Source organism: Strix uralensis, chromosome 1, assembly GCF_047716275.1.
Source record: "Strix uralensis isolate ZFMK-TIS-50842 chromosome 1, bStrUra1, whole genome shotgun sequence".
In the NCBI taxonomy this organism is placed as follows: Eukaryota; Metazoa; Chordata; class Aves; order Strigiformes; family Strigidae; genus Strix; species Strix uralensis.
Window position 1 is genome coordinate 166166055 of NC_133972.1, and position 25264 is coordinate 166191318.

General features: G+C 38.2%; 1 protein-coding gene across 1 annotated transcript in view; it reads left to right on the forward strand.

Moving 5' to 3' along the window:
• TG (thyroglobulin) overlaps positions 1-25264 on the forward strand; it is a 162036-nt gene that overhangs the window by 51228 nt on the left and 85544 nt on the right. The window contains exons 27-35 of the mRNA XM_074888192.1: positions 1189-1356; positions 1900-1965; positions 2694-2774; positions 4846-4983; positions 6015-6191; positions 7159-7270; positions 7829-7908; positions 9805-9948; positions 13215-13271. Of these exons, the coding sequence (XP_074744293.1) occupies positions 1189-1356; positions 1900-1965; positions 2694-2774; positions 4846-4983; positions 6015-6191; positions 7159-7270; positions 7829-7908; positions 9805-9948; positions 13215-13271 (1023 nt within the window). The remainder of the gene's footprint in view (positions 1-1188; positions 1357-1899; positions 1966-2693; positions 2775-4845; positions 4984-6014; positions 6192-7158; positions 7271-7828; positions 7909-9804; positions 9949-13214; positions 13272-25264) is intronic.

A 25264-nucleotide genomic window follows, 5' to 3' on the forward strand; every position in this document is an offset into this window, starting at 1 on the left:
TTTCTGCCAGTAAATTTAAACACTTAATGTCAGTGCCTGCTTTTTGTAGTTTCTTTTTGAGCTCGCATAGGATCAACTTTTCTGTTGGAGGTGCATTTCCTATAGGAAAAGTAAAGTTCTAATTGAGATGTCTCAAATTTTTAAAGACATGCTCTTACAAACCCAGGCATGTGCTACTGGCTGCTATGTGGCAAGCACTTCTCCAGTTTGGAGTGGAAACTGATACTGAATTTGAGAAAATATTCTCTGTGGAAGTTGTCAAGCACATGTTTCCAAAAAATTATCTTCTGTTTTGACATCTCATATTTTTTGCATGAAAATGTTCTAGGTGATCTTGTCCATTCTCTATACATTTACCATCAAATTTTTGTGTTCTCCATACTTGTGAGCATAGAAGGGGGTGTGGAGAAGGTGAATGTTGTAGCGCTCTCTGTTTAGCTGGGATGACCTATTTGGATCAATACTACAGATGAATGCATGACCTGGACTAGCATTTTGTTTTAAAAAAATTTAAGAAGAAAAAAGTAGCATATGCAATATCTCGTGTAGCTAGTCCATAAAAACAAACCAGAGAGGGCATTTTAAAACCATAGAAATGCCTGAGCTGTGACAGCAAGTACAAAGCAAGAGCTGAGTATTGTCTAGACGTTATGGTAACAGACTGATGCCAGAACACCTGGCCTTAAGCATGCTGGTCCCCCCCGACTCACATCGTGATGCTGGGGGAGTCTCAGGCCTGGGCTGACTGAAATCAGGCACCAATCCAGGAAACCATCCCAGTAAAATTGTAAGTGCTTTCTTGGTTCAGAGCCTGGGATTGTAAGACCGCCAAAGGATTGAATATTTCTCTGTGCTGCTGTAAAGTGCTGAGAACACTGTTGGGTATTATCAGATAATAGTAATATTTTATTAGGTGGTAATAGTATGTGATGGAAATCTCTGAAAAGCAGGCTACAATGTTTAGTTTAGGTATGAATAGCTAACCTTAGTACTCCAATTTGAACATATGGGTCTGATTTTCTCTCTTTTTTTTTTTTATTTTTTTGTGGTAGCAATACGAAAGGGTATCTATCTCAGTGACACAGGTTGAACTGGCATTTAGAAAAAGTATTGAGATACTTGGGTGAAAAGCTCTGAGTAGGTGCAAAGCATTACTGGAGTGATGAAACTCTCTTTGCCTAAACCTAGGTACCATTTTGTGTAGTTTGATGAGCTACCCAGACGTGCTGATCTGCAATGCAAATGGATGGAGTCCAACACCAGCATCTGTCATAGATGGGATATGTAAAGGTGTGAGCTATGACGAAAAAGAGAAGATGTTTTCCTTCACCTTGGGAGGACAAGTGTTCAGTGGAAGTATGTCAGTGAATCATCTCAATTTACAGTACTTTAATTCTTGTATAGATTCTGACTTTTTCACCAGCCTGCTCTTGTACTTCAGTGCTTTTTTCTCAAGTAAATCCATATCTGTACAATCACAAGAGAATAAAAGCTCTCTAATTGGATGCATTGTTAGATAGATGGACCTCTCATGTTTTACTGTGTGAATATTAATGAAAGTCAAGAATGTGTTTAGTATGTCACCCTGTAATACTTCCAGTAATTTAATTCAGGCAGATCCAAGCCAATAATCTGAAAGAAAGATAAAAGTCTGGAGTAAAGACAAAAAAAGAGATGCCCAGAGCTGCACAAAAAAAACAATGATGGAAAATAGAGTAAAACCTTGGAGCCCTAGATCCAGACTAGCACCAGGACACCTGGGAGCTTCTTCCTTAGGGTCTTGTATTATAAATAAGGTGATGCATAGTCTGGTGATGTGGTTTTAATGCATTATCTGAGCATTTCAATACTGCCTGTTTAATTTGACCATCTATTCTAACAAACTATTTTCTTTATCAGCTTCAAAGTTGGTAGAAGAGGTAGAAAGAAATTTTACTACCTTTCAGCAAATTTACCTGTGGAGAGGTGAGTTATCTCACATAAGTTGTTATAAAAGTTTATGATGCACTGTAGGCAGTGGCAGATGTGTGTTCTAGAATGGAAGTGTCGTGCTCACTTTATTTTATATTGTTCAAATTAAGACAATACTTGAAAGTATTTTCTGTCAGGGACAGGTGCAATCTGCAGTAATTCTGCTACGGTCGTTTTCATGAAATCTGGGTAAATTCTTGTGTCTGAGAATATACTTTATAACTTCTAATACCTGTGAAAATGGTATCATGGAGACACTTGTCTTTGTCCCATAAGTGTATAGGTACCTTAATAATTTGGCACATTATGCATAATTAGATGTGTTATTTTTATTAACATTATAACCCTGTATGTGTTATTTTTGTAAGTTTACTTTCTGAATGTCACAATGTACATAGCAAGACCTGCACAAATTATTAGTGATACTGCATTATAAATGCACACAGCCTCCAGAACGCTGATGCTAAATGCATAGTGATTGTGGATATGGCATTTGCTTTTATCCTCCAGACAGTGCATTTTGCTTTAAGTTTTTCCCAGAGTTACATGGAGATGGTTTTACTTCATTTTTGATTCAACAGTTGGTGAACCACCTAAGAAGTTTTCTTAAATAATTCTTAATGTTTTAAAATATTTGTTAAATTTTGGGAACTAAGAATGATCTTGTCTTGTGGAAGAAAGAAAGGGAATTACTATGCTCTTTAATTCCTGTTGCATTCCAGGCTCTGATATGGTCACCCGGACTGAAACCTCTGTGTGCGATGATACTGCTTTGAAGACAGAGAATGATCTCATGTTATCAGGTATTACAGAAAAGGCAGCAGAAGATAGCAAAGCAGGGTGAAGAATTTAACCAGAAAATATCGTATATTGCCATATATGTACGATATGTATGTATAGTATCATGAAGTCCAGGGGTTTCTCTTAGATAGGAAGTCTGATACAGGTTTTCAGAAAGATATTAAAAGTGTTAGCCTCCTGTCTTTATGGTTTTTACCTTCCCAGCCAGGCTGGAAATTTAAGTGTTAAAAAGTTCAGTGAAAGCTTGTTCTTTCAGACTTACTGAACTGTATAGACTCAGGAAATGTTATTTGTCTGAGAAAAAATTTCACATAAACCCAGGAATCAAATCCTTAGCCTAGGTACCTGGGCATATTTACTGCTACTGAAAATATGACTGTAAATATGATGCTTAGAGAAACTCAGAATGAAACTGCAATCACAAGTGTTTCTTCCATGCATAATGAAAGTGAGGGACCCGTGAAGTTCTCTAGCTCTTTTGTTATTCCAGGGTTTGCTCTTCATTATACTAAGTCATGTATATATCCAAAATCATTTGTATTAAGTTACTAGAGTTCATTTGGGCCTTCAGCACCATAATCCTAAGAGAATGAGTGCAGTGGAGCCTGATGAGAGCACTTTAGTTCATCTCTAATGAACTGTAATCTTTGCTGAGGAGTCTTGATGAATACCTGAGCATGTAAAATCCTAACATGAAGTGAATTGCTGATTTTGTTTATGTAATTTGAAAGGAAGTTAAACTAAAATGGACATTTACCTGGTGGCGCTCCTATACAATTAGCGGTATTTTAAAGTCTAGACTTAAAAATGAGAAAAAACTGTACTTAATACATTGGGTGAAATTCTCTTGCGTTTACATGCCAAGGCATGAATGCAGCCCTCAGGGTTCTCCATTTACCTTGCTGTGGCTGATGATATCATTAAAACATGAAGTTATGCAAGGAATGCAGTTTCTTCCTTCATCCCTTACTCTTAGTCATGACACAAACTGTTTCAAGAGAAACTGAAGGTTGAATTAAGTCTTGAGAGGTAACAAGACTTGTAAGTCACCTTTTTAAAAAAGTTATGGATACATCTGGGAAAATATCTACAGAGCTTTTGTTTCTTGATGATCATCGATAAAGCACATGGTAGCACATCTTTTCTATTTTTGGATAGAAAATGCAAAGCTACTCTGCCCTCCCAGCATGTCAGTAGGTGCTTCAGCATTTCAGCTGCAATCATCAGCATGTCTTTACTTTCTTATTTTCATTTGTGTCTAGCTGTTTCAGTGCATGTAAGATTAAATAACAGAATCTCTCACAATGGAGTAACTGGGGATGAGACCCACTGACGCCATTTCATAAATCAAAAAGGTGCTTTTGAAGAAATTTGTAAGAGATCAGTGAAGAGTGTCCATTTCTTTCAATATTGGATCCTTATTTAAAGGGATTAATTTGAAAATATCCTGAAATAGCTGTGATTGATTGTTTCAGCAGGAGCTCAGGAGATATAAAACATTGCATACACGTTTAAAGATCACAGGCAGAAATAAGTTATTTAATGTGGTCTGTGGGAGCATAAACTAGGAGAAACAAGGTTAAATGATTGAAATAGGTATTAAGCTTGTTTAGAAAACTTTTAACAGTGAGAAGTATAAAAGCTTCATAAGGCAATATAAGGAAATTGCTGTATTTTTTATTAATAAAACTGGACTGATTAAGGTATTGTACACATCTGAGGCATCATACTTTGCTGTTAGGATGATGTGTTGCATGACAGAGTAGAGACAACCTTCTTATTTCTAGGAGCTGTGATTTTCATCTAGTTTTTAGGTGGTGGAAATAGTCTGACTGCTATGTTGTGCAGTGCAGCTCAGCAAGGAGGCATTGCCTACACAAGCATCAATAACTGTGGGTGGACAATTCTGTTATTAAAAGCAGCCTTTGGTGTATGTTAGCCCTATGAAATGGTTGCAGCTGTTTTACTGTGAAAGAAAGAATTTTATACATAAATAAATTTAATTTATTCCAGATCATAGTTAATTTTTTTGTGGGTTTGAGCAGTTTGTTTGTTTGTTTGTTTGAATCTCAGATTCCACAAAAGATCTTTTCTACCTAATGGACAACAGCCGCATACAAAGTGACCAGAACTATTCGCTCCCTTACCAGCAGTATTGGGTCTTCCGGCAGAAGTACTCAGCAGAGGAAGCTGTGCTTTGGTGTCTCACACGTAAGACATCTAGGAGACTGTTACTCTGTAGGGAATAATAACTGATTAAAATCTTCTAATAGGTATTATACTCACGATGAGTACAAACTCTGGACTTAGAGATTTTTCATGGCCACCTATTTCTTCTTTACAATCTTTGTCTACTGTGGCAGAAAGGATACCCGTCATTCATCATCAGGACATCCCTGTTATGGGCAAGATAAGTTGAAGATGCAGTTTAGGCAATACTCTGCTGTTCTTGAAATGTACCCTTCCAAATAGATAGATGACATAGTGGTAAAAAAGAAAGGTAAAATACAGATAAGTGTTTCTAGCTCTGACTACCAGGAACACAAAACCAAGAGTACTAAACAGTGCACAAACATCACTGTAAGAGGTCAGCAGAGCTATGCGTGTTTCAAATTCAGCATTGACATATACATTTACAGAAGCCATTGCCACAGTAATTAAGAAATGGGTTTGACAACTTTGTTTCTTTTCTGAAGGCACATTACTACCCTGGGGCAAGTTTCAGTGCAAATTGCTACAAGCAAATGCTTGAACAGTTGATTCTGAAAAAATTATTTATATTTTTGTGTAACATGAATACTTTAGAAATATTTTTTGCAAAAACTTCCTCAGACATTGTAGAAAGTATTTGATTTTATTGTCCTTTTTATTCTTTAGAGACCCACAACTAATGCAGTTATTTCATATATAGTTTGTATGTCAAATTTACTAAAAAGGGAGAGATCTTTATGAATCATAATGTTAGAGTGACACCAATACACTAGACTGATGCTAGTCACAGCTGGAGAATGTATCTTTCCAATTAGCTGTGGTGTACCTCCTTTTCTGTGCTCTCCAGGTAAACCTCCTCTTCAGTGTCACTAGAAACAGAATCTGTCCCTGTTTCTCTTGCACCATAATATTGACATTCTCACTTTTAGTTGTTTTCTGATGTGTATCTTTAAGTGTGCTGAAATCATGAAGAAGAATAGAGGGGAAGAAATCCTTGAGTGTGCATAACTCTTAATGATTTTGCTTCCTAGGTTGTGCACAAGAAGATGAGTTTTGTCGAATGGCAGATCTTCAGAATGCCACAGACATATACTTTGTGTGCACCCTCTATCCAGAGGCACAGATTTGTGATGGCAGCATCGATCAAATACCAGAAAACTGTCAAACCGTGCTACCTCAACAACCACAGACATTGTATCATAAAATAGGCAAGTTTTGAGATTTGGATGTATAACGTGTGCTCTAACCCTGATAATGCAAGCTAGTGTTTTGGCTCTTGAGTCTGAGATAAAAAGTCTGGATGTATGAATGAGTCCTGGGATGTGATGAGGCAATGGAATGTCAGGCTGTTCTGGGTATGGTTTTTCATTTTCAGTTCAGAATGGAAAGATATTAACCATGAGTTCTACTCTCCACCTCAGTTATTCCCAATTCAGAGAGGCCAAGGGTAGTTCAAATAATTTGTATACCAGGTCTTAGATCTTTTTATAATGTAGATGAAATAGGAATGTCATTGAGATGTCACTAATTCCATTTTCAACCATTAAGATTTCCATCGTAATTAAGCAATGCAAAAATTGAAAGTTGCTGAGTGTAATATTTTATTAATCCAGAGTTATAGACTGTGGATTTTAACCTCTGCTCTTTGAATGCTTCGGAAGTTCAATGATTTTCTCACAGGGCTCATGTTTGGGAGCTGGACAAACAAGCCTGTTATCACTGTACAGGAACGTACTTTTGCTGTGAAAAACGTAGGGGTCCAGTGAACTAAATTATTAAATTGTGTCTTTTGGGGGAGCTCAAAGTGCAGCACAAGTTGACTAATGCATGAGCACACTGGAGTCCTCTGATCTGGACTTGTTTCCCTGGTTTTGGACCTTCAGGAAGGAGTAACGTCAATACCAGTCTCAGAAACAGAAGCCCTGGGTTGGAAGTCTTTTCTTGCCAATGTACTTTGCTAAGTTTTTAGAGCCTTCGCTTGCTGGATTTTTGTTCATCTTCAGGCTTAACTGTCAAAAGTTTTCTGTGATAATGTAACAATTACCTTTTGATGGATCAAGACCATTGTAGCATAGAAACACAAACTTTACCTTTGCCATGTGATTACTTGACCAGCATACGTAAATTATAAGGTTAAGCTGATTTTTCCAGTTTTGTTTTTCTTTTTCATTTCAGTCACTCTGAAAAGTTCTGTGAAGAGCTTCTACACACGTGTACCATTCCAGAAAGTAACTGGTATCTCAGTGAGGAATAAGACTGACATGAGCAGAAAAGCTGTTTCAGATGGGTAGGATATGACTGTTCCGTTGTTTTTACTGGAAGTTTAATCATGGCTGGAAAACCAAGGTCCCGTTATACAGATGAAGGTGATCAGACATATTGATCCAAGAAAAACATTAATTGAGAGTATTTAACAAAGAAAAAAAAGCATATGATTTAAAGGAAATTTATAATTGAGTTATAAATAATAATGCATATAATTAGTAATAATATATATGTGAATTATTACTTATACTGCTATTAAACTGCTGGTTGGAAAGTTAAATCTCTTGGCAAAAATATACCGAATTCATGTAAACTGATATTTTTAGGGCAGATATCAAAACACTCATCTAAATTATTAGATGTAGTCTGATAGATGTATACTGATAGAATGTAATTGCATCTTCAAATGGAAAAGGTATAGAAGTGTCTATGCAGTATAAAGAACCATGAGGTAGTCTTATGAAAGGCATCTCTATGGATTCTCAGTGTCTCTTCCCCTATGCAGTATCATCTCTTCCCTTCTCCATGGCAGGGACAGATTACTGCTGATAATAAAAATAATGATGTTTTTCGTTTCCAGCTTTTTTGAGTGTGAGCGCTGGTGTGATGCTGACCCCTGTTGTACGGGATTTGGGTTTTTTAATGACTCACAGCAATCAGGTATTTTTTTACTATTTTTATTTCAAATATAATTTCAGTCTTCCTTCATTATTACAAATTTTACTATTATTTTGCTGTGAAGGGCACTTTAAAAGCCCTTGTAGATCTTATACAACATTCTTTAGCAACGTTTTGACTAATCATAACAATTTCTAGGAGTTCAGCCCAATGACATGCTCCACATCTCAGAAATTATTAAGAAAACTTCATGAAAATCAGTCCTTAAGAGGCTGCAGTTCCAACAACATGAAATTCACACTGATAAAACTCCAGGGAACTATTACTTCTCATTTATCAACCTCTCTTCCAAAACGTTGGTTGACTTCTTTTTGTGATTTTTTTTTTTGTTTGTTTTACTTGTTTGTCTCATTTTTTAAAGCCTAGAAATTAGGTTTAGAAGCCTAAATATTACTGAAATTAAATGCATGTTAAGCACATAATGTCCATGGATACTTTGGGGCAGCTTAGCCCTTTGGCTTTCTTGGATGTCTAAACTTCTCTGCTCTCAAATTTTAATCTTCTACGTGAGGAAAATTAGTTGGGGTTAGAAGCTGCCTATCTTCTCCTCCTTAATATTTTAGCTGCTTAAGACTCAAGTATCATTTCTGTTAGTCTGAGGAAATCAGATCTTTAAAAATATGTGTGACTTGAAAGCCATTAGAAAGTCAAACAAACATGTTTTACTCACTTGGGATGGCCACGTTAAGGGGTGTGGTCACCCTATGCTCCTTCTATAGCCAGCAGAGAGATGTATAGACACACCTATAGGGTCATTAAGAGTTTGGGCTGACTGAATGCTGTTCTGGAGATACTTTTCTTTCTCTCCAGTGGCTGTAAAAGGAAGTGCTCTGTTTAAAAGAAAGTCTTTAGCAGGTGTTTAAAATTGAATGCCATCCAGGTCAAAGTCAGTGAAATAGTTTTTAATATTTTATTCCAAATTCAAATTTAAGCCACTAAAATGGTCAGTCTTCTTTTTAGAATTATTATGTGCTAATTAGCTCTCCCTGAGGTCGTTAGGATGTGCTGGTTTTACAATTCATTTGAGAATTTGGAACACTTCATAAATACATATTTTTCATTCCCTTTTTTTGTTGAGCAGACAAAATTTTCACTCAGTCAAAAATAAGTAGCTTGGAAAATTAATCCAATGTAGTTTATATTGGAATTACTGCACAAATCAAAAATAGTTGGCAGTTTTCATACCTCCATGTGACCATGTGAAATTTAAAGTCTTAACTGAATATAACTTTAAGTTTCTTTAAATAGTTCTAAAACAAATTAAGGATTTTAAAATGCTGAATATGCAAAACTGACACCTCTTAGTTTATCTCATTAATATTTATTTTCTGTGGCATTTCAGACTTCCAGTCCAGGTATTCATATAGTCAAGAGAACTTTCAGTAGTGATTTTAACATGAGCTAGGATAAATCTTCAATGAAACTTCTAGCTGTGTTTCAAACCCATAATTTTTTTCAGGTACAGAAATATTTACACTAGGTCTTTGAAAGACAGAATTTTTATCTTGGTGTAAGTAGGGGACATGTTTCAACATACACGCAGCTTTATAATTTCCAGGATCACATTAACCAGAAAGGACTACCTGCTCAAAGAAGAAGTCCTGATCTTTGCTCAGTGGAAATACTCCTAGTGACCTTAATGGGTTACAATGTTGGTTACCTACCTTCTGTCACACTGAATTCATTGTGATTTTTCAACACTATTTTCAAAACCAGTAAAACTTGGCCCATTTTAGGTATTTCCCTCTTTTGATTTCTAAGTCAGTGGAATCCCTTTTAACACTCAGTGGAACCAGACTGTATTCACTTTCCTCAAAATACTATCTAGAAGAGGAAAATTTTCCTCATCATTTCTATAGCCATGTCTTTCCATGGCAGGTGGAAGGATTGTGTGCCTGACTCTGAACAGCCTAGGAATCCAGACATGTGCCGAGGAAACAAGAAGTGCTTGGCAAGTTTCAAACTGTAGTTCACCAGATGCTGCAGTCAGAATACACCCGTTTGGCTGGTATCAAAAACCTGGTAAGTGGTTCAGGGCACATGGATTTCCCAACTGTTTTTTGCACACTGCAGCCTATTATTTAGCTTCAATGTATAGAAGCTTCAACTTTCAGATGGAGGACCTATTTGCAATGATTACAAATAGACAAGGCAGATAAGTACGTGCAAGGGAAAGAAAGGTGCAATTTAATCCTCATTTTAATAGAAAAGGAATAGAAGTACCTCAAAGAGGTATAATTTAATTTCTTAGATTATATGGGAGACTTGCAGTCAGTGTTGGAATCCAAATATATTTTGTCCCTCTGCACAGTCCTGGTCAGGACACCATTCTTTCTCACTGCTTGGCTTATGGTTTAACAGTGTGGATGGATGAATAACTTCAAAAGTTTTCGTTTTGTTACGGAATTTAAAATTCAGTTTTGGCTGTTTTGATAAAGAAGGGGCCAAGACCAAATTTCAAGGTAGCACTGTATTCTTCAAGCACTAAGAAGCCATCACATGTTTAAACAGAAGTTTTGAGAGGTTTGATTATTTCCTCCAGAGGAATCAGATCAGATCTAGTCAATGTGAATTTTCTTTTCCATAGCAAAACAAAAGACTCCATTATTTTGTTGAAAAATTTCAATGGGTTTGTCATTTGTCACATTCCTCATGAGTTCTACTTTGTTAAGCTTTGATTTAACATAACTGAAACAATAAGGATGACACCTGTCTGACTGTATCCCCCTTTATGGGAGGATAGCCTGTTATTGAATTTAAATGGGAATGACCTTGTTGAACTCCACTGAAAGCAGTGAGGCCCATGCGGGCAAGTCTGGTGATGTTGACAGAATCAGGGGAAAAAAATGAATAAGGAGCACTTTTCCTGCTTTTAAACTCCTTTAGTTTTTACAGAGTAGAGAAGGACTGATATCTGAGTGGAGAGGGGTGGCATGAAGTGTAGATACATACTGTCCAGTGCATGTGTGTTACGGAGGCTCTCAAATAAACAACTAACCACCAAAAATTAAAAATTTATTATTAACACAGTTAACTAGCCCTTCGCAAATTACAGGTTCAAATGTCTGTGAGAGGAGAACAGAACAACTTCCTAGGGTTTAAGGCAACCCAAAATGCATAACAAAGAACAAATCCTTAGGGCTTAACGACAACCCAAAACACAGAACAAAGCACCACTGCTAGGGTTTAACAACAACCCAAAATGCTCTATCACTCACCTAACAAGTGAGGGCCCTTCTCAAACTCGAGGACCTGCTCAGGGCAGCGTCCCAACCCAAGGCACCTCGAGGAGTTTCCTTGGGCAGCATCCTGACCCAAGGGGAGAGTCCTCGACCTCAACATGCTGCTCCAGGGGACGAGCTCCAAATGGCTCCCCCAGGGGACTCCGTTTATACCCAGGCCGAATCTGACCTGTAGTCAATAGCGGCTCCCATTGGCCAAAGGCCCCAATTACCGCGAAGCCCTGAGAACAAAAGTAATCAGGAGCTGCTACACTTCAGCAGCCAAGAAGCCCTATTTTCATTGGGTGGGTGCACCTGCCGCAATGTGATATAAAGGTAATCCAATTAAAATTGTGTAAAGCTAAATCAGATATCCCGGCAATACACTGCATTTTACAGTATTAGTAAACTTAAAGAAAACCCTCATTCACACTGGAAGTGTCTGAAATATGAACTTGATCCTGAGCTTTTCTAAGTCCTACACTGGCACTCTGCCCACTGGACTATCCATTTCCTTCCCCAGTGGGGTAACCCTTGTTAAAGAGGAGACACAGCATGGAGTTGAGGGGGCACCATGGACGCTTGTAGGGTTTCCCAAATCCTTGGTGTGGGCTTGGGGAGGGATTAGTGGAGAGGCACTGAGAGGAAGGGAACAACAGGCCTGATAAAGCAAGCAATGACAGGGGGAACTGAGAAACAGCCAAGGGGTAAGAATGAAGAATGGCAGAAAGACAAAGTGAAGAGAAGACAGTGAAGGCACAGATGCACTTCCACTTCTTGGAATTGTTTTTAATCTCGTTGACAAAGAACCAACTGACAATAAAGTATGTTGTTCACTTCACGGACAGAGGGATGATAAAGAGGAGCCTGGGGTGTATGCAAAGTGGGAGTGTTAGGAGAGATGGTGACATTTCCTTATGTAGTTAGGAAGCTTCAGATGTGTTTCCACCATAACAGACAGCAAGGCACAGATGTTTATGCAAATGAAGATATTTTCAGACAAAAATTTGTATCAGTTGTGCTGGTGTCTTGGGGGTCTGGCAACCTGGAAGCGGAACAAGAAAACTCTGAGGCTAAAAGGGAAAAATGAGTGAAACCTGAAGGAGGAATTTACCATAGGCAGTGGGACATTAACATGAAGCAGGGTCTTTGGTTTTAGTCCACAGTCTTGTTGTAGGAAGGTACTTGTGTCTCCACGTTTCTTAGTATCTTAAATTGACGTGTGAGCTGTTTGCCTGCACGACTCTGCTCATTAGCAATTTGACTTCATATGTGTAGTCATGGTTGCAGCTCAGTCAATGAGAAACATTAGTAGCATTTTAAAGAGAGTTCTGAATAGCCCAAATCCTTCGTTCCTGTCAATGTGAATGGTAAAACTCCTGAGTTTTTAGAAATATCTGTTGATTACATGCATGAGCAGTAAAAAGTGGAAGAGGCAAACAGAAAATCTGATCTGTCTTCAGCTTCTGTATAGGGTTGGTTATTTCAGAGAATTTATAACTGATTTGATTAACCAAAGTGTTTTATAAAATATAAATGCACAGGGGAAGCTTTTCGTTTGTTATTTAAAATTACAAAATGTTTAAGGGAAATACTAGCAAATGAGAAGTTTTGTGTGTGGAAAACGTGAATGATTATTTGAATTTTAATTTTGAAAGTTTCCTGCTGGAAACTGACTTGTTCCTAATTCTTGTTTTGAGAAATTCCAGTTTGCTAATCAAGAAGCAGAGAAAATCTCAGGTCTCTTGTGATGCAGAAAACAAAATACAGAGAGTGGCATGGAAAAAAGCACAGAACTACTGAAATGAGCTGTTCATAAATAACTGCATTTTGAAAAGTGTTTGTCAGAACGTCTATTAATACAGAAATTTATGGAAGTCTGGTTTCATTTATGAGCTCAAAAGGGTTAGAAGCAAAGCAGCCTTGCATCCTTACTCTTGATGTTTGTGGTGAGAAGATGCAACATTCAGATCCCAGAAGTAATGCTGGAAACAGTGAAGTGTTGATTACATTTTAAACCTTCAAGTGTAATTGTTTTCAAATGTTTTGGTTTTTTTCTGGTTTTAGCTGACTTGAAGAACACCATGTGTCCACCTGTTAGTTTACCTCTCAGACCAGAAAGTGGTAAGTGTGTTCATGTATTAAGCCAAAGAAAAAGGAAACATCCTGTATTTTGTATGTATTGCTAGAAGATCACACTATAATGAAATAGTTGTGTTCCCTGTCACTACTCATTCAGATGTTTACTCATTTTTATTAATTGTGTATCATTTAAACAGAAGAATTGTTCTCATCCAAAATGCTGGCCTAATATCTCTCAAACTCACTGCCACAAGAGGTCACTGAGGCAAAATATTTGGCAGGACTGATCAAGCAATTTATCATTTATAAGTGTAGATGTCACATCACTTTCAATAGATACAACTTCATATTTGAGATTAACTTCATATTCTTCATATACCAATGAAGAAAATCTCTGGCAAGGGTAGCCTCCTGAAAAGCTGTTTATTACATTATTGTCCGCTGTTGTGGGGTTTCTAGTGCCTTTCTTGTAGCATCTGGTGCTTGCCAGGGTGACAAGGGATGTTAAATTAGACAAATCACCATCAGTTTCTGCCAGTAATGCTAAATGCAAGGAGTGACAATGAGTTTTCAAATAGATACAAAAAATTGCAAAGTCAAATTTAGCACATCTAGTTTTCTGCAAAAGACAAAACAATGGAAGGGGCAACTCTTCCAGAAATTAATGGAGGTTAATATTACTTTATAATTGGTGGTATAGAAGAATGATAAATTGTACTGCCTTTAGTCCTTGTTTGTGGTTTCCAGCAAGGATGGGAATATTATCTCAAAGATTATTCAGAACCAGATCACAAGAAATGTAGTATTTGAGGTGTGTGTTGGGTCTCGCTTTTGAAGAGATGCTGTAACTTGCTATTACACCATCTTTTCTGTATTGGGAAGAAAAATTAATTCAGTCTTGCAGTAAAGTAATCTTATGGTACTCACATGTGTTATTTTAAAAGTGGGTGTATCCTCTCAAAAAATGAAACTTGACTGCTGTCTTTCAGGGCTCTGTGTTTATTGTCCCCTGAAAATATATGCAAATTGTTCACAGCTACAGGCTTCCCTGATGTGTCCTTTCCAGAAATGCACATCACATTTGCTAAATGCTATGTATAACGGAAAGGAAGCAGGTTGACTAGTCATTAGATAAATCAATTTAGCCCTCAGGTCAGACTGAAACTGAGAAGTCTCATCCATCTCTGCCTTTGATTATCAGTTTGATCTGAGCAAATTTGTTAATCTCTTTGTGTCTGTCTTTTGTTACACCATATGCAACTGGGCTTGCAGAAGATGGTTAAAATTCAATATTGAGTTCAGAATTTATTACTAACTGTTTCATCATCTTATCTATGACTACTAATCATAATCATGTTCAGACGATTAGTAATTATAATTTCTGCTTTTATAATAAGGAAGACACCTATAGGTAAGCAGAAACAATTTTTGTGTGAATGCTTTGAGAAACTAGTGGAGTAATATGTAGATTGGGCAATTCAACAGTTTTCAAACTGTTTTTCCCATGGGATGTAGAAAACCACTTTACTAAAGTCTTCTTCCTCCCAATGTGAAGTTTAGTAGTAATTTTGTCATTTTCATTTTATGTATTTCTTGCTTTCTTAAATCTGGGAAAATGGTGACCTAGGCAGCACTTAAGGAAATTAGGCCTTTCTATCTGTCATTTGCTTTCTACTGTAAAGACTGCTCAGAATTTAGCCACAGCGAGTGAGGTGCTCATCTTACCCTTAGTAACAATCTTGATCTACCACACCCATTTCCAGGTCATCTTCCCAAATGCAGAGCAACTAGGGATGTCTTTGGTTTGCAAAGGTCTGGTTAACCACCCAAGGGAGCAGACCCTCCCATGAACAAGCAGGATTCTGGATTAGAGTGGTCCTGAGGACAGCAGTCAGGAGAAGTCACCGAATTACAAAGAACACAACTAGCCTGGATGTCAAATTAGCACTAGTATCCTGTACTCTTTGGGTCTCTGTCACCAGTGTGTGCAGCAGTGTATTCAAAATGCAACTGGGCACCATCTGTCCTTATGTTCTGCCTCATTTTGATAGTAAAAGTACCATCCTTGTTATTTAGGTCAGATTGCTAGCTGTGTCACGTTGTCAGAGGTTTTGGAAAATTTTCAAAAACATTTCCAAACTCTTTATGATTATGTTATATTAATATATGCTATAGAAGATTAATGGGTTTGGAGTTGGACATCATAGAAAAGCTAGCAGTAACTGAATTTGCTACATTGTGGTATTGCTTGTACACGGAGAAGAAAAAATTTCTGTGACTCCTGTCTGGTAACCAGATGGTGAATGTGAGAAACTGTCACTACATAAGGGCACTGTCATGTTTGCATATATATGTGTGTGCAAGTAAACATATATATATATATAAAAAAAACCCCAAGAACTTTCCATCAAAAGATCAGAAAGATACTTAAATTTGAGTACTTTTCCAGAAGGCTCTTTGAAATAATGAAGTTAATGTTATGTCCAATCTAGAGTCTGAGTCTACTGAAGCACAATTAAGGCCTATATTTCAATAGACAGTTAACGCATTCGGCAGTCTTATTTTCTAGTTAGCCACCTCACAATGCTCAGGACAGAGTGCCCAGCACTTTGCTTCCTCCTATTTGCAGTCAGGGTGCTAACTCCATCCAAGTCTGTGGTGTTTCCCGCCCTGACACATTTTGAAGAAACCCAGATTAGCAGACTTATTTCCAGTCTTATGGGAAGTAGATGCTTTGCCTATTTTACTCATTGTTCTTCTCAGTAGAGAGGATAGAGGCGTGTAGGGCCATAGAATAGTAGAAAAAGCCTCAGCAAGAAGGATTTCTGCAAAGTACATGGTCAGCAAAAGGAAGGGTATGGAAAATGTGGGTCTGCTGCTGAATAGAGGAGACCTGATGGCAAAGGATATGGAAAAGGCCGAGTTGCCTCCTTCACCTCAGTCTTTACTGGTAAGTCCATCCTTCAGGCCCTTGAGAGCAGGGGGAGAAGACTGCAGGAAGGAAGACTTATCTTCAGTGGAGGAAGATAAAGTTAGGGAACAAGCTGGACATACAAACCCATGGGGCCTGATGGGATGCACCCATGACTGTAGATGGAGCTGGTTGATGTCATTGTGAGGCCACTCTCAATTACCTTCAAAAGGCCCTGGTGATGGAGAAGGATCTTGAGGCTGGGAGGGAAGCGAATGTCACCCCTGTCCTGTCTTCAAGAAGGGCAAGAAGGAAAAGCCAAAGATCTGATAGGCTGGTCAGACTTACCTTGATCCCTGGGAAGGTAATAAAGCAACTGATTCTGCAAACCATTTCCAGACATATGAAGAACAAGAAGGTGATTCAGAGTAGTCAGCATGGATTCAGGGAGGTGGTGGAGTCCCCATCCCTGGAGGTATTTAAGAGTCGGGTTGACATAGCACTTAGGGATATGGTGTAGTTGAGAACTGTCAATGTTAGGTGAATGGACGGACTAGATGATCTTCAAGATCTTTTCCAACCTAGACGATCCTGTGATTCTGTGATTTATGAAGGGTGAAATCATGCCTGACCAACCAGATAATCTTCTACAGTCAGGATAAGGAGATAAGGGAGAGGATAAGGGGAGAGCAGTGGATGTTATCTTGACTTCGGAAATGCTGTTGACACTGTCTCACATAACATCCTCACAGAAACTGAAGTAAGGTCTAGAAAAATCAACAATGAGGTGGAATAAATGCTGGCTGAACTGCTGGGCACAAAATTGTGATTGAGCTGGAGGCCATTCGCTGGTGTACCCCCAGAGTTGATACTGGGCCTAATACTGTTTGATGTCTTGAATAATGACCTGGACAATAAGACAGTGCACTTGCAGTAAGTTTATAGATGATAAAAGTTTGGGAGAATTGGTTTACAGACCAGATGAGAGTGGTGCCATTCAGAGGGACCTCAACAGGCTGGAGAAATGGACAGACTTATATCTTGGATCAACCTGTCTTCCATCAAGTTGTCTTTCAGCTCTGAAAACTGGTTAGGACCTTCATCAAGCAATTATATGGAGAAGCTGTTTTAACATTCAGCCTTCTGAGAAAATAGGTATTCTCTCTCATGTTCACACATGCTTCAGCTTTTCTAGTTCAAATTAATAGGACTAGTGGCTTCTTTGCTGTCTTTTCTTAGGTGGTGAGGAGAGCAAGATTTGCCAGCTGAGGTAACTTCTTACATTTGCTGGCTTATGTAGTTATAAAAAGCTGCATTTTGAGGAACCCATGACATCCTGCAGGAGGCCAGATTGTTAAATACCAACTGCTCCATCTCTACCCTTATGGAAGGATATCACTTTGGATTTTAACATCTCTGAAGAGACAGTAGAATCCTTCTGCCCTGGAGATGCTGAAGTGGCATTCTTTACTTTAAAGAAATCAACACACACCAACCTGTCAAGAATCTCTGTTTTCTCCCTGAATAAGCTGGAGAACAGTCTTTAAAAGAAAATTTTATGGTCCCCAAACCATTTTGTTTGTCTCTTTATTCTACAATGAAGCCAGCTCTCACAGAGCTAGATTCTCTTTCTTTGGACTGTCACCAGATCTTAATTTGTCTCACTGTCTGTGTTATTTAAACTCAGAATCTCACCATTTTTTTTTAAATTTTGTTTTGTTTTTTTAAAGCTTTGCATACACAATCTTTAACTTCACGAAGTCAGCAAGTGACAGCTAGAATGATTTAATTTATGCTGGTATCTGTCTGAAGGCAGAAATCCTTGAGCCAAGGAGCTGCAAGGCACTGTCCAGCCCTGTTAGTTCCACTGTACACAAAGGGGAGTTCTTCTGCAGTTGCTACAGGTTTAAAAGATGAAGAGTTGAAACCTAATTCTTTTGTCTCAACAAAATAATTTACCGGAGTTTCCTTCACTGAAACTATCCCTAAATAAATAGAGTAAAACCATGTATTTGTTTTCTTTCTGTTCCCCAATCTGGCCTTGTGAAGATGTTACTGAGCAATAATCTTCATAAAACCTCTAGACCTTTGAATCTGCAATGGCAAAAATAATTTTCAATAGGAGCTTCTTTTCATGCCCTGTCATAGAGCAGCCTGCAGCCACCAGGGAGATGCAAAAAAATCCCTTCCACATGTGAGTTTAACCTCAGGGGAGACACAACAAGAGGGAAGGCTTGAGGTTCTTGCCAGTTCTTTGCCTTGTACCAGCTTGTTCATCCAGCAGTCCACTGTGGCCCTGTGATTCCTTTCAACACCCTGAGGCTTCTGTTGGCTTTCCTCAGGCTACTCCCCCTACAAGCAGCACTGCTAGGTATTTCTAACACTCTGTTAGACTGCAAAAAAGGAGAATTAAGTGCTCTGCAATGCCTGCAGGTCACTGCTGTCTGGCAGGAGGGAGGTGAGCTGCACACTGTCTCTTACCTGAATTCTTGTTGCTTTGTTGTTGCTTCAACATGTTTTGCCTACTTGTATTCTTGCAATACCCTTTCTAATACAAGGTTAAACTCTCCAAGTCGTCTTCATCACTGATTTGCAATGCATTTAACTGAATGTGTGGGTTTCATCTTTAACTAAATGAATACTTTTATTTGTCTTCTGTACATGTATCCCATGGAGCAGAGAATGCTCCTGCTGGTCTGTTGTGAGTTCCACATAGTTTCTATTATCTGAGAAATAGTGCTTGAAAAATATAGCCTGAACAGACTAGGAAAGTCCGACTTGTTACATTAGGAGCAATTTTTCCCCTGAAGAAGTTAACATGCTGTGATGGCACTGAATATGGAACCATCTGTGGCGAGTTTCAGGTATGATCTGTGACCTTTAACCATGGGAGAACAGCTGTTATTTTAAGACTGCCTGTGCTGAAAATGCTAATATGTCATGCTGCAGTCTTGGTTTACTTAACACTGGTATTTAAATAACAGCTCCACTCAGTTGTGTGAATATGGAGGAATGTTATGTAAAAGAGAAATCAGTCAGTTCTCATAATTAGGTTTGAGATGTAACTTTCTGCAACTAGCTGTAAGATAGGGGGAAATAAAACCCAAATGTTTATGAGGAATTATGATTTGTTATTTTACAGTTGTATAATGCTGTTATTCAAACAGTTTATGCACAGAGGTTTGAGCTGTGGAAGGTTTTATGTCTTTATAATTAAGAGTGAAAGAAGCAAAACAATCTATGAAACATGTTACCTGGCTTTTTAGGAGAAATACTTGTGCTTAAAGCAAACTGGAGAGTCTGAAATTTTTCCTGTGCATGTGGAGGGGAGGACTGACACTGACTCCCGCTTTTGTACATTTTGATGAGACTTATGAATTGTATAAGTAATTATCCAAACTTTAATGAGCAATTGTGCCTTCAGGTTCCTCAGTTTTAAGTAGGATACTAACATCTATCTTAGATTTGGCAACTGCGAGAAGACAATGGCCCTTAAATGGTGGTCTCTGCTTGGGACTGCAGATCATATACAGATCATATGGGCTCCATTCCCACGCCCTTCAAATCAAGTAATTAATTGAGAAACCACCAAGTCATATGGATGTAATGATCTGTTAGGCCCTTCCTGTTTCTGCTTCCTGTGATCCCCTAATGATTTATAGTTGTTCCCTTGATGCAGGACTGAGCAGTGGCTACAGAATTTTCCAACTTCAGAATAAATTTCTGATTGGGCTATCTCAGCACATGAGGTATTTCCATTCTCAGCAGAGATGCTGATGGCAGTACAGGTGCTGATGTAGCTGACTTTGGTGATTAATAGTATCATTTGTCTTCCTGTTTTCCCACAATGCTGACGATATGTCAGAGAGATCTTTGGTGTGAAACAAAGACAGCCTTTTTTTATCCATCCTCGGGAACTGATCTACCATGCTCACACACAGCATATTGGACCTCTGGTGTAGAATTACTTATCTTTAGTCTTAGGTTCAATTTTTATTCTGTTTGTAAACATAAGGATTTCAGTCTTTTGAAAACAGCTTATTTTAAACCTGCATAAATATCTGGTACATTTTTAATATCCTATTACTATACCATTTACTATAATTGTCACCACGGAAGGAGGCAGAAAGCTTGCATTTAACATGAGCATAGCAAGATTTCTCACAGCTAAAGGCCATAAATAACACATTTTCTACTTTGGGACATGTGTGTATGAGGTGTGATTATAGTTATTATGCAGCAGTTTTAAGAAAATGACTCATTTTGAATTATTCAAATCTCAGTGGATGGATGAAAATGAGAACCAACTATATTTTAGAAAGAGTATATTTTCTGCAGACCCACAAAGACCCATTTGCTGGTTTTGGAGATTGTTGGTATACAGACAGGTTAGCAGTCTTCACTGGAAAAAAACTCTGAATTCTGGGAATATAAAACACAAGAGTTCAGTCTGTATGCATGTTTTTGGTTTGAGCCAGGGCTATTAAATATGGCTCACAAATTTCAGATTTAAGATCAGAATTTGTCTTTCAATCATAAATTAGGCATACTGAACCCAAAGATCTGGTTTATGTACCTTCTTAACCTTGTGTTAACCTCATCTGATTTATGTACCTCCTTAACTTCACAAGTTTTCTTCTAAATGTAACTTGTTAATTTATTGCACTTCTGTATCTGTTTCCTTATATCAAATGTCAAATTTTCCAGCAAACTCAGAACTGATCCCACTTTGCTTCTACTGAAGTCAGTGATGAAACTTCTGTTGACTATGAAAAGGATTTTATGTCACTGCCTGTGAAAGTGGGAGCCTGAACTCTGTGCCCCCAGGAAATTTACTCCAGTCTTGTGATCTTGACGACTTGACTGGGAGCAGAGTAAGGCCAGTGTGAGTCCTTTTGCAAATCCAGTCTTAAACTTTGCCTACCCAAACAAGAACATCTGGAAGAGAGAGACTGTCTGTATGGGACATCTATAATTTTGCAATAAAAGTTACAGGGCTGGCTGGATTCAGAATGCTGTAATTATCCAATCAATGCATTTGCCAAAATGTGGTTTGGAAGGTCAGAGCTTAATCTATATATAAACCAGAAATGTCTTCCAGTCCATCAGGTGCACGATGCATTTTCAGTAAAGAAGTGGCAGTTTGTAGCTGTGTGCCTTCTGAGAGCAGTTTCTAGATGAGGCAAGTTTATATCAGCAATAGAAAGTTCTGGTTTGCCCACGTAATGAAGTAGGTGTGCATGGCTGTGGGCATTGCTGCCCAAGAGAAGGGAAAAACAAAACAACTAATAGCCAAAAATCTCTTTTGCAGCTAACTGCTGGCTGGTAATGTCCACAGTGGTGCCATGGACAGCTCTGGGTTAAAGGGCTTTGCTCTGTCATTAAAATTACCATTAGTATTTCTGCATATATCTGCATCTGGGGTCAGCTGGGCAGAAGATCGGAAAGGGAAAACACTGAAAATCTCAGTATATAAATCTGATCTGAGATTATGACTGTTTCATCCAGCACTGAGAATGAAAAAGAAACCCCAAATCAAGCCAAAAAACAACCTCATGCATGTAGTGGGAGGTTGCAAGAGTCACTTCTGTGGGGTTCAGGACAAAGAATAAGCAAAATAAAATGTGTTTTAGGTATGAATGTGCAATATATGGATGTTTGCATCATGAGTGGTTGCTCTTCTGTGCCTAGCATGGACAGCAGAGTGTCCATTGTGTCTTACATGTATTTAAAATTAATGTTAACTTGACTCTATCCCACATAAAGGGATAAAATAAAAATCTTTTAATATAGAAGTAGGAAGTTTAGCTTGTGATCAAATGTAGAACACGTTACATGTACCTATTAATGGCAGTGTGCACTCACAATTTTAATTTGAGCACCTTCAAAAGATTTTAATAACGATAAGCTAGTAAACCTCAGGGAAATAGATACAGGAGGCCAAATTCAAGTGCTGGAGTTGTAAATCCAAGTAATTAATTTTGCTTTTGTGGAATTGTTTTTAATTTCTTCCCTGAGAGAGTAGAATTTAGCTTAGCAAGAACGCTTCTGAATGTTTGACCTGTGGGCAAATGGAGGCATATGAGGATTATGAGACTTGCCCGAGGTCACTCAGTAAGTCAGGGAAGCTATGGGAAGAGAGTCAGTCTGGTGAAATATCTTCCAAAACCACTGATGCACCCAGACTTGTTGACTTACAATAGAATCCAGACAAGGCTCTTTTTTTAAAGAGCCACAGCTAGTAATTTGAAGCTTTGTGTCTGAACCTAGAGAGATTTCTTGTTCCAGTAGCAGGACTTCAGTTACTAGAACTGTATGCTGTGCAAGATGAAAATATTGCTCTTATGTAAAAACAAATTTTAAGTCATATTGATAAAAAAAATCTTTTCTTGTTCATGTTTTCAGAAAAAAAGAAAAGAAAGAAAGAATTGAAAACATAAACTGACAAGATATAACCTGGAAAAGTAACACCTGCTGGTTCTAGTAGTGCAGGCAGATATCTGGAGAGGGTGTAATGGTTAATTCTCCATGATTTACAGAGTTGATTTCTATTTTTAAATATATTTCTAAATAAATGTCACAAACTGTCACCACAGATGTAGAAGCTGAAATTTTCTAACATGGATCCTGCAACAGGTCATATTAGACAATTTTAAAATAGAGAAACCGTTGGCAATGTGAAATGTAGTGATTTCCACCTGTCTAAGATCAATGTGTTCCTCTAAAATAGTTGAATAGTCGGTGCTTAAGGGAAGAAAAAATTAAGTGCAGTGAGTCTGTTGCACAAATCAAGATGTGATTGCAGCATCATTGCTCCCTTACTAGTTCAGACTCCCTCTGAATATAGTGCTGATGATGACTTTGCTACTCTGCGATATCAAGTAAGCTTGTGGGTTTTAGCATATAATAGTGCAATACCAAATTAATCTTCATTTCTGCTTAGCTGAAGACTTTCAGCCTCTATCTCTTAGAAGAGTTGCTCCCAAATATAACAGGAATAGAATGATTTTGAAGTGGTTGAAAAAAACCCATGGGAGCCAGTGCTGCTTTCTTGCCTCCAGTTCACAGGCGTGAACTAGGGCTGGGCTGTCTGGAAAGTTATATGCAGTACAGTAGGTCGGTTCATCACTCCATCAGATGTTTTCTTCATCAAGGGTGAGAGCAAAGGAACTAGCACTAAGGTAACAGCCTTGGCAATGGTAGTAACACATCAGATTTTTTCAGCTTGTCTTCTGGGAGATAACCCATGCTTGAGGTTTACACTTCCTTGAGAAGGATTTACCTTGCAAAAGCAAAGACTTTTAACATCAACGGAGAGCCCTGAGTTGTGGCAATTACCCTGTGTTGTCATGAATTATTTGGAATAAAATAATTTTGAAATCTAATTTAGTCATTGCTATTCCCTGCCTATTTGGTCAAGGAGCAATGCAACCAGGCTAGTCTGTGGCCTGCCTTGACTCTTGGGTTCTCAGCAACTTGACAAATATGTAAACACCAGGATTTCAAAGTCGCCACAGACCTGATTGTATGAACCCCAGACCTCAGCTTCAGATTTGATGTTGAGTGGTATGACCACAGCTGACTTTCTGTGAGGAGGGGAAGGAAGGAAACTTTGGCCGTTTTTGCAAGTGACCCATTTCTCAGAAGACTAAAAGAAATCTTTTAATGAAATGAACAGCCACAACTTTTGCATGTGTATGGTAAATGAACTCGAGCAACAGGGCAAGATCTGTTCACCAGGAATAGCGAGGCAACAGCCGACTCAGCTCTGTCCTCATCCTACAATTACATGGAAAGGGTAACACCAACCTCCTGTTTAGGACTCGGTGGTCACAGCAGGGCCCTTTTGCTCTTAAAACATGTTGAATTGTTGGAAGGAAGTAAAATAATTAAAGGCCCATTCTTTCCCAAGCCTTCTTTTTTGACTTCTGTGTGCAAAATTGAGGCCCTGCAGATATTTTTGTCTGTTTGTGTATGAGAGAAGAATGTTTGTGGCTTTTTTAAAAAATTGACTGTGAGGCAGAAGACTAGTTCTTGATGAATACTAGAGTCAGAATGTATGTGTACGTATATGCTCACACATGTAGATGCATGTGTGCATGTATATATGTGAATATACATGTTATATATGCAATATACGTATGTATATATACATATGTACATGTTTGTGTATATGTATGTACACATATGAATTAGAATTTAATCTTAATTATGTAGTAGTTACATGATATTGTAACTGTTCATAGAATTTAATGTAATTTTGTCTACAAAATCAAATTTAAATTATCAAAATAACCCTTGTGACCTTTAAAAAATGTCTGTAAACCTGTGAAAATTGCATGTGCTTCTGTGGGAGTTTGGTTGATTGCTTGTAAGGGAAGTGAAGACAAAATACAACATTTACAAAAACCGTTGTCTTATTTTCACTCAGTTTGTAAGGTCAGGACTTGCTCTCTATATAGATATATGCAGGCATCTCCATTTCAGCTACTCACATGAGGTTCCCTGTACAGACAACATGGACATCTGGCTCATGTAATCTGTGGATTCCTGGACATGATTTGTCTCATCCTAAAGCAAACATCTAAACCAGGATGGAGATGTTCTATAATATGACTGTCTGTTCCTCCTGATGGTACAAGGAGTCTAGTGTAATTAACTCAGATGTAGACATCTACCTTGCAAGTGACTGAGGTGAAGCCTACCTTAGGAAACCAGCTCCTGTTTTAGCTATAGATGTGGATGTCTGCTGAAGGTTCTGGGAGTGCTCAGTCGCATGCAGGATCCCCACTTACTTTCCAAGGAACTAGTGGCTGTACCTGCTCAGGAACTTGTGTGCAAACATTGTGACCCATGCTCTTTAATGTAATTAGGCTTGTTCAGAAACCTTTTATTTAAATCAGTTGGATTTACATGCAAACCTGGATGGAGATGCTCCAGATTTACCTCTTTGTTAACTGAATACCTTTGTAAACCCAGTTCTACGTGATCTCTGAAAATGGACTGGACCCTCTAGTAAATCAGAGGCCTTGAATATTATATTTCATTTCTCCCCAGTTGATACAAAGAAAGGTGAAAGTCTTTCATTGGGGAATTCCCCAGTGCTTTTAATTCTATATTATTT